At 40.7% G+C, this 17,745-nt stretch overlaps 1 protein-coding gene across 5 annotated transcripts in view; it reads left to right on the top strand.

Moving 5' to 3' along the window:
* PTPRM (protein tyrosine phosphatase receptor type M) overlaps nt 1-17,745 on the top strand; it is a 995,903-nt gene that overhangs the window by 673,117 nt on the left and 305,041 nt on the right. For all 5 annotated transcript variants that reach the window (XM_077270222.1, XM_077270225.1, XM_077270224.1 and 2 more), the window contains exons 12-13: nt 10,454-10,727; nt 15,003-15,039. In XM_077270222.1, coding sequence (XP_077126337.1) covers nt 10,454-10,727; nt 15,003-15,039 — 311 coding nt within the window. The remainder of the gene's footprint in view (nt 1-10,453; nt 10,728-15,002; nt 15,040-17,745) is intronic.

The raw sequence follows: 17,745 nt of genomic DNA, 5'->3' as shown, positions 1-17,745 counted from the left end.
AATGGGTACAAAAACGCTGCAGATTCGCAAAAAAGAAGTGACATGCTACTTCTTTTAATCCGCAGCGTTTCCACGTGGAATTTTCCGCACCATTAGCACAGCATTTTATTTTTCCTATTGATTTACATTGTACTGTAAATCACTTGCGGATCTGCAGCGTTTCTGCACCGCAAAAAGCGCTGCGGATCCGCAGGAAATCCGCAACGTGTGCACATACCCTAAACCCTCATGTCTGTATACATGAGGGGTAGCAGTAATACTGGCCATTATATGACATTTCACATTTTATGTAATCATTCCTTTATCTAAACACCATCTCTAATTGACAGTTTTCCCTGAGTTCAGCTCCAGAGTGGACAGATACTAGGTGTTATTATGCCTCCCATACAGCATACATAGAGAAGAGGAGATTCTGCTCAATGGCTCTGTAGCAAGAGCATGGGGGACATTATTCATTCAGCAATACTGAGCAGTGTATCTGTTAATCCAGCTTACTAGATTTTCAGCAGCACTGACTGTGGATATCTCTCTGCATCTTTCTCACTGCAGCAGTTCCTTTCTTCTCCTTTTCATTCAAAGTGTCTAAGTTATGAGTTTCAGCATGTACCCTTGTCTCTCTGTATACCAACTGGTGTGTTCTGTAAAATCATGGCAAAAAAAGAAGGAAATAGTCTGCAGCGATGCCGATGGAGACCATTTCCTTCTTTTTTGCCTTGCTGACTTCGTCCTATACTGAGATGGCTCCGTGCAGATGATTCCATCTAACGAGGTGCAATGCAATACTGTGAGCTGACTTTCCTTGTTCCCTCTCCCCATTCTATATATTTCTGTAAAATCATGTTCTATTATATGCAGTTTTGCCTCAACCCCAGTTATGTTTTATGTTCCTAAAACCTCGTTTTTGAAAAATTGTGATGGGCATTTTTACATACAGCTCTGGCAAAAATTAAGAGACCACTGCAAAATTTTCAGTTTGTCTGATTTTTCCCTTTATCAGTATATTTATGAGTAAAATGTAAATTGTTCTTTTTATTCTGTAAACTACTGACAACATGTCTCCTAAGTTCCAAGCAATAAATTTAGTATTTTCTAAAAATGAGAAATGGTCAAAATAACAGAAAAAATGCATTGCTTGCAGATTTCAAATAATGCAAAAAAAAAAAACAAGTTCGTAATCATTTAGAAACCACAATACTAATGTTTTAACTCGGGAAGAGTTCAGAAATCAATATTTTGTGGAATAACCATAATTTTTAATCACAGCTTTCATGCGTCTTGGCATGCTTTGCACCAGTCTTTCACACTGCTTTTGGGTGACCTTCTGCCACTCCTGCTACTAAAATTTAAGCAGTTCTTCTTTGTTTGATGGTTTGTGACGATCCATCTTCCTCTTGATCACATTCCAGAGGTTTTCAGTGGGGTTCAGGTCTGAAGATTGGACTGGCCATGACACAGGGTTTGATGTGGTGGTCTTTCATCCACACCTTGATTGACCTAGCTGTGTGGCATGGCGCATTGTCCTGCTGGAAAAAACAGTCCTCAGAGTTGGGGAACATTGCCTGAGCAGAAGGAATTAACTGTTCCAGGATAACCTTGTATGCGGCTTGATTCATACATCCTTCGCAAAAATTAACCTGCCCAATTCCAGCCTTGCTGAAGCATGGCCAGATCATCACCGATCATCCACCAAATTTCACAGTGGGTGCAAGACACTGTGGCTTGTACACCTCTCCAGGTCTCCGTCTAACCATTAGATGACCAGGTATTGATCTGGGGATGCTTCAGCAAGGCTGGAATTGGGCTGGTTAATCTTTGCGAAGGACGCATGAATCAAGCCGCATACAAGGTTGCTTGCAGATACTTGGAACTTCTACAGTAAAACGTGTAATTGTGGTTGCCTGATCCAACATTATCATATATACATGTATGCAGTAACCCACAGGTCAGCAACCTGCGGCACTCCGGCTCTTGTATCTGCGGTTGTCAGCTTTCTGGGACATAGAGGGAGTGACTCTTCTTACTGACCTCTGCGCTAACCAATACAATCTTTCTGTAGATTGAAACTATTATGGTTTCTGCTTATAGATATCAGTTTGATTGTGACATTTGCCATTTGTGCAGCCATCCATTTTATGCATTGCAGGTTGTGTGAAGCCAATGGGCTATTTTCATGCATTGAATTACTGAGTTGCGTTTTGCAATATATTTATATATTAAATCTGATTTGGAAATCAGGAATTTTTTACAATCACGTCATTTACTTTTCACTGTTGTTTTGCTTTTTGTAAGATAGTTGAAAGTTTCAGGCAAATTTGAAATAAAATAAGCTAATCAATGTGCAAAGGATTTTAGTTTTTAAATAAAAAAAACACAGGTCCAGATTATCTCCAGTGTCCTCATTTTGTAGCAATAAAATAGAGAATTTTGCTCAAGCAGCGCCCTGGCACAGGAGGTAATCATGTGTTAATTTACATCAGGTAGCCGGCGCTGGGTGGAAATTAGACAGGCGATGGGATTTAGTTATTTTTCATTAGCACTTGGACTGTGATAAAGGAGAACAGAAAAGAGCTGCTTGACCTTTAAGTGCTTAAATTATTAAAGAGCAAATAGATTTGAGGTCTGGTTACTCGCTAATCTAATTTGTCTTGTGGTGAAAAGATGAAAAGACATTTTGGGTTTGAAATATCTCCAGTCAACTTTCTTTTTTCTTTAATGCATCTGGAGACAAATAGACGGCAGCAATTTCCTTCCAGAGGTCAGGTATATGGTGACCTGCTGATACCTTCTTAGGAGAATCGCGTGAGGAGCAGGAAAACCAGAGAAAAACATTTATTATACCGGCCTGACAATGATACAATTGGGATAAATGTGTTTATATCACTCACTATTAATGATGAAGCAGATTCATTGATTCTTCGTGTGGAAAAAAAAAAAAAAAACATGATCACTTTTAAGATTAATTCAAATGTATTCCTGAAAATCAATCTCCCGTGTTATAAATAATCAATTGCGCTGCCACATTTCACAGGAATTCATGCATATTCCTCGAAATCAATCTCAAGTGAAGTAAATGATCAAACTCATTGTCGTTCCCTTGTCTCTCAAGCTGGAAAATCTCTTTGCAGTCAGGAACTTTACTAACAGAGAAAAATTAAGCATTCGCCTAAATCATGGATTATTTTACTTTTTTTTTTTAATATAAATTAATTAGCTATGGCACCCAGAAGAGCGCTCTGTAATACCTGCCTGTCCCAGTTGCACAACACTGCTTCTACCTACCACCAGTGTCGGACTGGGGAGCCAAGGGCCCACCAGTAACCAACTCCAGGGCGTCACTTTTCAGCTACATGCAAATATGACATTATCCTCAATCACAAAGTTATGTAACAATGAGCTGGGTAGATTGTTAAATGAATAAGATAGTGCCATTGTCTGTACACAGTGATTCAAGTATACAGTGCCAAGTACTGCTCATATAAGAGGGTAGTGGCCCACCAGAGGATTCCCCTGTTCTACCGTGGGCCAGTCCAAGCCCGTCTACCATCCAGCCAGTGCCATGTGCTACTCACATCATACACAGAGGAATACACCATAAACCATTTACTTAAAATTATTTTAAATTAAGGGTTGCCAAACAGAAGTTCCTGAACAGACAGAAAAATTAAGACACTTTTTTCCCCTCTTAAAAAAAATAATAAAAAAAAAAATACCTATAATTATTACAATTTTACGCTGACTGTCACTAATGGTTCATATCAGAATTACAGGCTGTAGAAATGTGTCACTTATAATCTTAATCAGTTGTTATGGTTTTCAAATGTGTCTGTAAAAAATATTGGCTGTCTAAGATTTTTTGATGAGCTGTCAGAAAAAAAATCAAAAATCAAACTGACTGCCTTGTAGCCAGTGGAGTAGTGCATTTACAAAAGGCCATGCAATGATCATCTGTCACTTATCGTCCAGCGGACAGTTTTTTCCCAACTTTTGTAGTGGCAGACTATGCTAATGTGCCTGGCAGAAAAGACAGACTTCCATGGAAAGGGGTCCAAGCAGAATCAAACGTTTCATAGAGTTAGTTGTAGTAATTCACCTGACTTCCTATATTGGGGAATTTATTCAGCTTTTCATATGAACCAGCTGGTGGAACGATCAGAATGGAGCAGAAATAAGCAACCATGTTTCTTTCTAACCAGTAGAATCTCTTTAATGGCTTCCAGAGCAGCATGGTGTATTGACAGAGACCCTGATTCCAGTGATTTAGCACTTACTTTATTGGTTGCTACAGTTTTGATAAAATCCCTGTTTTCACTGCTGCAGATCTAGCAGCTCTCTGAATGCTGAGCTCTGCATAACCCCGCCCACACCACTGATTGGCAGGTTTTTGTGTAAAGGCGGGAAGATGACAATCAGTGGTGGGGAGGGGTTTACAAAGCTCATGAATATGGAGGACGACATGACAGAGGGTTTACTAGTCTTCCAGTGATAATTTCCTGCTATCAAAAGTACAGCAAGCAGCCCAGTAACTGACACATAGCTGGAATCAGGATCTCTGGCTCTACATGATGGTGCTCTCAGATTAGGTGGCAAAAACTTGGTGACAGATTCTCTTTAAGTAATAGGAAAAGCGGAGGAAGACCACAGCATGATGTTTTTGTTATCCAGCGGTACATTCATTAACTGTATGTACCGTATGCTGCACTAATAAACCTGGTGCGCGCTGCTCTGGGGGACAGACCAGCTTATACAGTGTTAATAATACTCCTCTTCTGCTTTTTTTTTCAACTCAGATTTTCATTTATTTGAAATGTCAAGTAAGGTTAGGAGATACATTGAATACTCACCCACATTTCTATTCCCAAATGCATGTGTTACTTATTTAACATGCAAAACACTTTGCTGTCCTTGCTAACCTTAATGTTCTATATCATATAGTTTCGGGCACCACTTAGGAGCTGCTGCAGAACCTAAAATGTCATTTTCTTGAAATCAAATTTACATACTTCATGAAAGAACACCCAAGGGTGGTGCGCAAATTAACATTCCTAGCAAAGTTGTGCCCTGGAACCAGCTGCAAGGTGCCTATGTTTACAGTGCAAGTATATATATTTCATATTTTTTCATATTAGACACAAGGTTTTGCACACAAGGCGGCTTCTTTTTCAGGCGTTGTTGCACGTCCCCTAAGACCCTAAAGGCTTTATAGCCTAGCAGGTATTTGAATAGCTATTATCTTAGGTTATAAAAATACACTACAGACCAGTGTCGAACTGGATTGTGGCAAAGGCCCATCGGTAACATTGATTCTTGGGGCCCACTGTTTAGCTACATGCAAAAATAACCTGACCCTAGCACATAAATTTACTTTTGCTTCTATGTAATATTTAGGTATTTGTTTAATGAATGATTAGATTATACCTTTTTCTGCAAATTGTGAATCAAGTGTATAATGACTGCTCACTAGTACTCCTTCACAGGGCCTACCAGAGGATTCTCCTGTTCTCCTGTGGGCCAGTCCAAGCCTGCTACAGACTATGCCTATAGCTGCCATCTTTTACATATTCATTCATTTATTTAGTAACACAGGATATCATTTAAATGATGCACAATTTTGTATATTTTTTCTTTTTAATTAATATCCTCTAATAATATTTTATATATTTTCTGCATTTTATAATTTTGGGTATGTTGATCTTTCTTTATCCTGGTCCTATTAAACTGCTACTGAATTCATAGTAAAAAAAACATAAGAGGAACCTGTATGATAGTGGTGTCGGCACTGGCTCTCTTGGGGATCGCATGACATTTTCACGTCAGGTGATCCCTGCAGCCAATCAGCGCTGGCTTCACTCTCCGCTTCTACGGACAAATCATATACATGAATTGAGAACTGCTGCCTCTCTCACTTCCCCTGGATATATGTGATTGGTCGCCAGGCAGGGAGAGTGAAGCCACCAATGATTGGCTGCTGGGATCACATGACATAAAAGTGTCATGTGATCCCAGTCAGAGCCAATGCCATGGCATCGGCAGCAAAAGTGAGAATAGGCTTTATTATTTTATAAGGGGAAACATAGTTGTTGAGAAGCGGTAGTCCAGGTAGTGGACAACCCCTTTAAGAGTCTTGTGCCTCAGTGATCTTAGCACATCTCACTCCAGTGCACCCTGGATTAAGAATGGCATTTAGAAAACCGGTCATGAAAAATTCCCCCCACATTAGAGGATCACAGTCTCTGTACAGCCCTATGCAATATGCTAGTGCTATGTAAGCAATGATGACATAGTTTGTTTTTTGAACCAGTAAAGCCAGGCAGTGATTAGCTAGATGGGAGTATCAATTAAGTGAAGTTAGTAACAGAATAGTAACAGTGCCTTATTTACGATCAGAAAAATTGTTCTTAGACTTTTAAAGGGAATCTGTCACAAAGTTTTTGCCATGTCAACCAATCTCAGAGTAGAATAATGTAGGGGCAGATACCCTGACTCCAGTGATTTGTCACTTCCTTAGCTGCTTGTTGTAGTTTTGTTAAACTACTGATTTGTCTGCAGGAGATTAGTAAAACTTCTGCCATGTAGTCCTCCATGTTCATGTGCTCTTTATAACTCTGCCCCCACCACTGATTGGCAGATTTTGGCGTCTACACAGTGTGCACACAAAGTAGGCACAGTGGTGTGGGCGGGGTTATACTGAGCTCAGCATTCAGAGAACTGCTAGATCTGCAGCAGAGAAAAACTGCAGCAAATAGACCAGTAAGTGATTCATTGCTGGAATCAGGGTCTCTGTTATTCTCAGATGGGCTTAAAATTATGATAAAAATTCAAGCATGAAGGACAGAAGTAGAGCGTTAACACTAGGCCCAGTAGTTCAGCATATACAAGGTAGACTTATGTGAAAAGAAAGCAAAAAGGCACTCACCGATCTAAAATTCCTTGCTTTATTGAATCTTCATTAAAAAATTCTTGGCCGGGAGAGTGAGGATAGGAGTTAATGTGAGCAGGTATAAACGACGGCCGTTTCGCGCTATGCCAGCGCTTCTACGGGTCCCTTGGACCCTATGTCCCTTGGCATAGCGCCAATGCTTTTTCAAAAGGGGCTAAGGATAGGTCATCAATGGTAAAGTAGAGGACAACCTCTTTAAGTTCTTGTTTCACAGGTCTATTGTAACAAAATAAGGACAGCGCTTCATCACATACGTCTGAAATGTTAAAGTGTTTCTTGTCTAAGGAGAACAATTTCTCTCCTAATACGGAACCTGATTAAATGTTCATTTGGAACATACATTACATGATTTAATGCGTTTCCTAACCTCTTTTTCAATTTATATTTATTTTATTCCTGTTGGAGTACCTCGGATAATTACTTTTCCCCTGTTCGAGTACCTGAGATAATTACTTTTCACCTGAAATAATTTCCTGGAGACTTACTGCATTTGTAATGTTCTGTCAGGTCTCTGCTAAAGTTTGGCTCCTATTTCCTAATCAGTTAAAATGAAGCTGCTGATTTAATGTTTGCTATTATTTTGTTGGATGTTGTGATTTGCAAGAAGAGAAGAGCATTTTTCTATGAGAGGCATAATTTTGTAAAAAATGATGTGGCTATTTTTCATAGTTTGTATCTACATTGTTGTCAGGTGTTCCCGAATAAGATCAATACTTGTTTTCAATATATCACCTGTGCATGTGCACCTGTTTGTATAGCAATGTACATCTTTGAAGCTTTTAATAAATTAAGAAATTAAAAAAAAAAAAACAACAACCTATCAATAGGGATTACGGAGATTGGAGTCTCCACTAGTTTATATGTCTAGAAGGATCGGTGCTACGGGTTACAGCAGCACTATGGCAGATGAGTTGAGGCCTTAGGCCGGGTCACACTTGCGAGTGCAATGCCAGAAACTCGTGTGAGTCTCTCACCTCAATACCCGGCACTGCCGCCGGCACTCGGGACCGGAGTGTTCATCTGTATAGAAATACATGCAGCCGCCCACTCCGGTCCTGAGTGCCGGGTATTCAGGTGAGAGACTCGCTCGAGTTTCTCACATTGCACTCGCAAGTGTGACCCCAGCCTTAGTGACAATGTAAAAATTTAAAAAATGTAAAGCAAAAGTGTTTCGCTATGCAAATAAATAATTTTGTGTCATAAAAAAACATACAGTATGTTCAGAAGAAGCTGTAAGCTTTTATCTCCAAATATTGCCTATACTTGAACTCAGTTAGTGCTAGAAAAGAAGCATAGCACTTAGGTATACTATTACATTGAAAAAAAATAATATTCGGTGAAAAATGTTAACATCCCAACATGAGTAACACAGCATTAGACAATTAGCTGATATTTTAACTTGTCATAATTTAATAAAACATTCTTGTAAGTTCTGAAAGAGTGAAAAATCATCAAGGACCCACAAGGGGCAGAATGATCAATCAGGGTAATCCTAATACAGCAAGGATCCGGAATATAAATGAAAATGTAACTTTTAATAGATAAGGTTAAAACTGAAGTTGAACCAACAATTCACCACCAATAAAGACAAAACATGCAAAAGTGAACCATCGCAGTATTAAAAACTATACAGTCTCACCACTTGTAGTCTTGTTAACCCTCAACTGGTGAGGTGGGGTTTGCCACACCCCAGGGAATTTTTGTTCAGCTGCCATTCATTTCGCTGTCAACAGGATGTCGTCAAGGCCTCTCTCTTCTGGCCACGCATAACAGAGCTGTCGCTAAGTGCTGTCTTTGACTTGCTGAACCCCACATCACCAATCATGTAATTCTTTTTTACACATTTTCAAATTTTGAAAACTTCTTTATTTTTATCAAAGTATTACATTTTCCGATACTTGTGGGTTTCAAAAATGTCTTATACTCATGTGTAATCAATCGCCAATAAGAAAATGATTAAAACAAACTTGATCTTTGCATTTTCTTTAAAAATAAGATATTTCTAAACACTGGGGTATAGGAAAGCCCACATCACCAGTTGAGTGTTAAGCAGCCGTCCATATACTCAGGAGGGGGCCTGGACAAACAGCTACCCTAAGTCTAACTGTAGTGCCTCAGGCATGTCTCCCGTCCTGACGAGGAGAGCACCCACGAGTGGTCTATCCCACTAGTAATGTCCCTATACAGACCCTCCCTTGGGTCAGCTGTGCACTTCTCGCAACGTTTGAGTGATCAGAACCCAGACTTAATACCGTGTGCTTGCAGTTAAAAGAATAAATAACATGAAAGATTTGTAAACGCAGATAGGGTTCATCTGATTAGCTACTCTATACCATGCGATGTGATAGCTGCAAGGCATTATGGGAAATCCTGTCATGCCTTAGGTCATATCAACCTTATGTGATAGATGTAGTCTTCTACAATGTGTAAAAAGACAGTAGCCATTTTCTGATAATTCACACAAATTGAATTCAAATTCATCGGGACCTGCGAGTTTCATGAAATTTGACTCGAATTTGAATAGTATTAAATCAATTTGCTCAACTCTAGTGTATTTGTTATGAGCACAGTAAGAGTATTTATTATAAGAACTACGTGGCCATGTTTTTTATGCTGCATTTTATTTGTTGTTCTAATATAAAGTGATCATTTTGTTGTCAGTGATTTTGGGAGACTTATCTGTCCCAATAATAAAAATAATAATACAAAAATATTGAGATAGAGAAGTCTCCCAAAACCTTATGATTACATGTATATCAACAAGTGGATATTTCAGCACCATGGACAACAGTTAACTTAAAACCTATGAATTCCAGTCCACAAAGGTAAGTGTGATAACAAGGTTGGATCTCAGTAATCTATAACTAGACTAGTCCCCCAAAACCAATTTGAAAAATAAATGTGATTTTCGCTATTATTTACATTCGTCACCAAATGAGAACAGAAAATGTTAGAAAAGGAAACAATACTTACCTCTTTTCATTATCTCTGGTCTACGTATAAGAGTGGCTGCAGCATGCCATACTGCTCGTATCACCATTCAGCTTTGGGAGCCGTGCCAGTGGCATCAATGTTCAGCTATGGGAGCCATGATGCCAGGAGTATTGCACATGACCACCGGCCGCAGCAGTCATATGCCAGCCGCTTGTAAATGAGGATTGGGATGACCACCGGAACCTCTGTAGTGATCACAATGGATGAAGGGTTGGGTGTTTTATTCTATTTGTTTCTAACATTTTCAGCAGATTTTAAAAACGTTTAAAAAGTTGTATAATCCCTACGAGTCTTTTGTTCCCTCAATGAGTATACCTTCATCTTATGTTCATTTTCTAGAGGAACTTTCATGTGCTTTGTCTCATAGGTTTCTGCTCACTATTGTTGTTCCAAAAAAATAATGTGACAAATAATACTGAAGCATATAGTTAAAGTCTTTTCTCTTTTAGGCTTATTATAATCTAGCAAAATCTTAAATTATTTTACTTTCCTCATGATAAACAAGTTGTTTTTTTCTTGCAGTGTGTACCACATTATTGTTGAAGAAAAGAAATCTCGCCGAGTCAGAAAGACGTCAGAAATGCTAAAATGCTTTCCAGTTCCCATACATTACTTGAACGCTTCATTGCTGAATTCACAGTACTACTTTGCTGCAGAACTTCCTCCAAATCTTTTGTCGACTCCCATTATCTTCACAGTCGGTGACAATAAAACATATAATGGGTTCTGGAACGCTCCACTTCTGCCGCAGAAAAGCTACAGTATCTACTATCAAGCTGCCAGCAGAGCCAATGGGGTAAGAATGGTGTGGATGGTGCAGGATTTCTTCACCTCACTGTCAGGTTTCCAGAAAGAAAAACTTAAAGGGTTATACCCAAACTACAAGTCAGACCCTATCAATGAGCGACTTCCAGCAATCCCATAATGAGGACTGTAGAGCCTCAAGAACGAGGCTCTGTAGCCCTGTCCTGATTAGAGTGAAGGAGCGAATGGAGCAAAGGTGCCAGACATCAGCCAGTTATCCCCTAGCTGAGGAGATAGTGTGGGTATACCGAAATATGAAAACAACGAAACTGGGAAAGAAAGCGCAATAGGGTCTTCACTGGTAACAAAAATGTGGCAAGGAAAGGGATCCACTCACCGTATATAGTTGCTACAGAGCAACATGTAACTGGCATGAGAAAGATATCAGCTGCTGCAAGAACATCAGTCACTAGAAGGACCAAACATTATGAAACGATCAGGAGGAAGATGTCACTCCTGCACTGCTGCTGATGAATCCACAATGGTTTCCAACCGATAAAAGTTTATTCATAAAACAGGTTTACAGGGTCAACACGTTTCGAGGTTATGCAGGACCTCTTCATCAGGACAGAAACCTCTTTCTGGTTTCTGCCCTGATGAAGAGGTTCTGCACAACCTCGAAACGCGTTGACCCTGTAAACCTTTTTTATGAATAAGCTTTTATCCGTTGGAAACCATTGTGGATTCATCATCAGCAGCAGCCCAAGAGTGACATCTCTCTCCCAATCGTTTATACTGAATATGACATGCAATTAAGTCATGGAGTATCAGGGATACTGATTGATGACCAGGTTAAATGCTGAAGAATAATATAGAAGGGGTGGTAAATGGAGATGTTATTAATTAGGAAGTGTGTTGGGACTACCTAGAAAGATGTCTTTGTATGGCATGCCTAAAGCTATGAATGTTGAGAATTATCTTGAAAGTCCAAGGTAGGGCATTCCAGAGTTTGTGCAGCTCAAGTAAAGTCTTGGAGATGGAAGTAGGTTTGGTTATGTAAGGCATTCTGTGCACAATGACAACAATTTTCCTCAATTATTAATTAATGCACAATTCATATTGGGTACAGGCATATAGAGCGAGCTCAGGATGTGAGCGAGCACAATACTCTGGTGATATCACACAAACAGCACTTGTCTGTGACAGCAGTGAACAGAGCTAGAGCCAATTGCTGCTGTTTACCGTTTAACCCTCTCTAACAGCATATTTTATCATAGGGGTGCACATGATCATGGGGGACACTATTTTGTGCAGCCATCCACAAGGTTTTTTTGTCAACCTGCCTTGTGCAGCTATAACTGCTATGTTTACTCCTGCAGGCGGGGCTTTATAAGAAACCATTTTTCTTATTTTTTAATGCCTCTATTTTTAAAACAATTTCCAGTATACCTATATCTATAAAAGCCCAATCTATCAAGATGTCAAAATGCTCAACTCATATGTTAAATGTCATTTAGTAAAAAAAATCTAAATTCCAAAATTGTCTTTTTTTGGTCACCATTCCTACCCCCGAAAATGCAAGAAAAAGAAACTAAAACATTCTTAATGAAAATTATAAAATAATCTTAATTGAAACAAATTTATATTTTTTTTCATAAAAACCTATATACCCGTATTTTCTGGTGTATAAGACGACTGGGCGTATAAGACGACCCCCAACTTTTCCATATAAAATATGGAAATTGGGATATGCCCGCCGTATAAGACGGGGCTCATCTTATACGCCCAGTCATCTTATACGGCGTGTGGTTCCCAGGGTCTGAAGGAGAGGAGACTCTCCTTCAGGCCCTGGGATGCATATTCATGTAAAAAATAAAGAATAAAAATAAAAAATATGTATATACTCACCCCTCCGACGAACCATGCTGTCACGGCTGCAAGCGTCTGCCTCCGTTCCTAAGAATTGCAGAGCGTGAAGGACCTTCGATGACGTCACGGTCTTGTGATTGGTCCGTGACCGCTCATGTGACCAGTCACCTGACCGTGACGTCATCGAAGGTCTTTCACGCTCTGCAATTCTTAGGAAAGGAGGCAGACGCTTGCAGCGGTGACAGCCAGGCTTCTCGGAGGGGTGAGTATATCCATATTTTTTATTTTTATTCTTTATTTTTAACAGGAATATGGATCCCAGGGCCTGAAGGAGAGTTTCCTCTCCTTCAGACCCTGGGAACATTCAGGATCGCTCCCTGCACACGCCGTACCCGGCGTATAAGACGACCACCGACTTTTGGGACAATTTTTAGGGGTTAAAAAGTCGTCTTATACGCCGGAAAATACGGTAAGTAATTGTAACGACCTGAAGAATTACCGTATGTTGCTAGGTCATTTTTACTACACAATATATGCTTTAAAAACAAAACCTCAAAAAACGAAAAAGAAAATAATGGAATTGTGTTTCATCACAATATATTCCCATTTTCCAATACATTGTGTGGTAAAATGAATGATGCAATTCAGAAATACAACTTGTCCTGCAAAAAGCATGCCATCTTATGGGTATGAGAGCGAATAAAGTTCTTCGAAGAAAGGAAGGAGACAAACTAGAAGGCAAAAAACGAAAATGGCAGAAGGAGGAAGGAGTTAAATAGAAAGTTTTGCGGTATGCTAGTAAACGTTGACTGTGTTAAATTCTTATTCTGGGAATTGGTAAGTAAAGAAACTCTGTCAGCAGGTATTTTATATCCCATCTAAGAGCAGCATGATGTAGGGCAGAGACCCTAATTCAAGCAATATGTCACTGACTGGATTGCTTGCTGTAGCTTGCTGTTTTATAAGTAGGAGGTTATTACTGAGAGGACTAGCAAACCTGCAGAAATGTTGTCCTTGATAGTCACGAGCTCTGTCTATCCCATCTCCACCACCACTGATATGAAGTTGTCTGCCTATGTACAGTGTGGACAGAAAACTATCAGTTTTGTAGTCAGTTGTGCAGACAGGGGTATTTACAGTTCTCAGCATTGAGAAAACTGGCAGAGCTGCAGCAGATAAAACAGTATTTATTTTTTCAAAACCACAGCAAAAATGACAGTAAATGATACATCACTGTAATCAGGGTCTCTACATTAGGCCGCTCTCAGATGGGCATAAAAAACTGATGAGAGATTCCATTTAGGGTTAACCCTTAGTTTTATCAGAGATATGTTTAGTGTGCTAGACTAGTTCTATATAATCCCTAGTGTAAACCTATGAATGCTTAGTAATTGTCCTGATAAGGACAGTTGAAATCAGCTTACAAGGAGCCTGTCACCAGGTTTTTCCCTTATGAGGTAAGGCAAGTACCTGTAAGCCCTCATATTCAGCATTCTAATGTGCTGTATATATGCCCCTGATCTGGCCTGCAAGACAAGTAAAAAACTTTTTATTATACTTCCCTACTGGGTCGTCTGGTTTCATTGCCGTCACTGGTATAAATCCAGCGCCTCCTCTCTTCAAGTGATCACCGTCCTCCTTCTCTGCTTTGTGTGAATCATGCGTCCTACGTCATCTCACAGTGTTCCCTGTTATCGTGCCCCTGCACAGGTGGACTTCTCTATGCTGTGTCAAGGGCAGAGTAAAGTACCGTAGTGCGCATGCGCCGATGCGCCTTGGCCTTTTCCTGCGCATGAGCACTGCAGTACATTACTCTGTCCTCGACACAGCATAGAGAAGTACACCTGCGCAGGAGCGTGATGGGGAACACTGTATGGATGACGTAGATTCCATCATCCACACGAAGCAGGGAAGAAGGATGGCGGCAGCAATGAGTTAGGAGGCACGAGAACAAGACCAGTGACGCCCATCAGACCAAACTGCCCTGTAGGTACGTATAATAAAATGTCTTCTTCTTCTCTTGCAGGCCGGATTGGGGGCTTGCATACAACATTTTAGAATTTTGTATATGAGGGCCAACGGGTACTGGCCTTATCTCATATGGGAAAAACCTGGCGACAGGCTCCCTTTAATGTCCCCAGATGTGCTAAATTTCCAGTATGCATGTTCAAAAATTGTGCAATCAAGCGGGATCAGCTATGGTTTGGTCAGATTAAAATATTCCCTTATCATTCCCATTTAAGAAAAATTCAGTTGAGATACTTTCATTTATTTGTAAAAATAAATATCTATTTTTATTTACATGGTCCAAATGGTAAGTGAGGCCTCTTTTCTTTTTCCTGAGCTAATGCTACACAGAATACTGTTCATGAAATGGATAACTATTTTTTTTTCTGGTAAGATAAATACCGTATGTCTTCAGAAACCCAAAACATTTTATTTTTTCCTTTTGTCACAGGAAACTAAAATTGACTGCGTGAGGATAGCCACAAAAGGTAAGTCAGAATCTAGCGCTGTTACATATTGCTGAATACCGTAGGCTTTATTCTGAGAATGCATGTAATAATTTTTAATGGGGCATTAGACCATCTAGCGATTATATTTTACACTGTCTAGCTAATATATATTTTTTAGAAATCAAAAATAAAACTAGTAGACATCATCCTTACATCAATGTAAATACTCAACATCACAATACCTCCGGTACTCTTAGGCCATGTTCACACGTAGCGTAAATACCGCAATTTTTTTCTGCTGCTTTTCATCCATATGTTTTGTGCATATGTCCACACCAATATATTTAGCAATCTTTTATTATCGTGGTTTTGCTACATTTTTTGTGTGTTTTCCTCTTTATTTTATATGGTTTTGGTGCAGATTTGAAGCAGAGGTTTTTAAAAATGTAACTGTTTTTTTTTTTATGTGCGGTTTTTAAGGATTCCCACAAAAACCTATAAAGGAAAATACACCAGAAACCGCACGGCTCAACAACTTATTTACACGCACACAAGGCAGGAGTTTTCATGGAATCACATCCACTTTGCTCGGACAAAATAAAGGCAGTAGAAAGAATGCAGCATTTACTCTATGTTGGGGCATGGACTTATACTGCAAGTCATAGAGAATATTAAAATTAAATGAAAAAAATTCTCTATGATGCTAAATGTATAAAAGTACAGCTCAAGGAATGATGAATGTAGCGAATTCACTAGATGTGTTAGCCGCACTTGTTTTCTCAATGCCATTTCCTAACATACTTGTACACCACTATTTTGCCCTAAAAATTGACATGTCTTAAATGCAAATGCCATTTTTTTATGATTTCAATCCAAACAGTTTTAGTTTTAAAACTGTAAAGGTATTGTCACGACACAGCTGTCAGATGACCCAGGACCAGGGGCTCCTTTCCTATTCCTAACACTAGGGGGCGCCCTAGCTCGCCCTGCTTCCCGGGATACTTCAGATGGCGAAGATGCCGGGGGCCTCAGTCCTTGCCTTATCTCCTGGGATAGCCCTCTGACTGTTCTCTTCCCCACCCAGGGAAGAGGAGGTGCTACTGTGCACCGTAGTACACCAACCCAACAAACAAGACCACACAAACAAGGGTTAATGGAAAACTCCAGGCATACAAAATATTCACTCACATATAACTGAGGAATCCACCGGAGTATGCTGGAAGGGGAAAAAAGAAAATAGAGAAGGATAAGGAATTACCATGCAGACAAACCAAGCAATAGTTACTAATAACTCCTCCAACTCTCCTTCTCATACCAACTCCTTTCCCTCCATTAGCCATGCAGCAATAAAGCTAGCTCTGACGAGGATTAGTAGCAGAACCCAGATTATACAGAGAAAAGGAGTGGCTAACCGACCACAGGGAATTCCAAAATGGCTGATTAACCCTGTTCTGCCAGAAAAAAATAAACACATTCAATATGACGGAGAAGTGCTTCTTCTCAGTGGCGGAGTAGGAGCAATCAGACGCTGCAGTCTTCTAGCTCCACACTGCCGCGGTAACCCTGTAACAGTGTGGGCAAAAATTCTCTAAAACACAGTAAATTTGCTGCCTAACCTGTACTTTTTTTCTTCTACATTTTTTCAACTTTAAAGGGGTGGTCCGGTCCAAATCGATAAGTCTGCAGTAACTCTTATGAATCCCCCCAGCGTGTGCACTGTGAGCTGCGGGGATTCGCCTGTTTCTGAGCTGGAGGGTATGTATGAGTTATACATACTCCCGGCCAGAGCCCATCCCGTGGAAGCGGTCTTGCTCCATACACTTGTTTTGAGCGAGGCCCCCACTAGTTACAGTCGACTAGTGGGCGTGATTGACTGGAGTGCCCTTGCTCCATATAAATGTCAGTGTGCACTGTGCGCTGGGGGATTCATAAGTCTGCGGTCTCACAGAGTGATTGAAGACTTCGAATTGGACCGGACAACCTCTTTTATGGCGTCCACCTTATTTTCTTTAATAATTCCTGTAGTGATAGAGTAACCATGCACAAAGAGTAGAGCACTGCGTTTTTCCTCACAAACAGAACGATTGGCAACTTAACTTTTGAATGTTTGTATGCAGGAAGAGCTGTCAATCACTGTGTGTGGGCGAGAGAGGCAGGACTCACAATCTTTCTCTTCGGGTCCTGCTAGCAGTAAACAGCCTTTTATGTGAAAACATCACATCATAAAAAATATATACTGCTGATCTTGTCATTTCCCCATATCTATAATATAACGCTGGGAGCGTCACTCTGTCCGAAGCCTCTATAGACTGCGCAAGCGCCGGCGCAGTCTGGACCGCACAGAGCGACGCTCCCAGGAGATCGCGGTATGCGTAAGCGCTGAACGCACACCGCGATCTCCACCGGACAAGCAGGGACGAGCCAGGAGGCGGAGGGTGAGTATACTTACCTGACCCGTTCCACCGACGCGCTTCCGGGCCGTGACTGTCCCCCTGCTCCCGGAATCGGCGCCTGCGCAGTCCGCGCTTTCCGGCGCCATTTTCTTGAAGACACATTGCAGTGTCTTCAAGAAAATGGCGCCGGAAAGCGCGGACTGCGCAGGCGCCGACTCCGGGAGCAGGACCAAGAAAATGGCCGCACCCAGCACAGCCGCCGCGCCCAGCACAGCCACGCACAGCCGCCCACAGCAACGCACAGCCGCCGCACCCAGCACAGCTGACCATAGCCGCCCACAGCCACGCACAG

Source organism: Ranitomeya variabilis, chromosome 6, assembly GCF_051348905.1.
Source record: "Ranitomeya variabilis isolate aRanVar5 chromosome 6, aRanVar5.hap1, whole genome shotgun sequence".
In the NCBI taxonomy this organism is placed as follows: domain Eukaryota; kingdom Metazoa; phylum Chordata; class Amphibia; order Anura; family Dendrobatidae; genus Ranitomeya; species Ranitomeya variabilis.
Note: the sequence above shows the minus strand (reverse complement) of the source record. Positions and strands in the feature narration are given on the sequence as shown.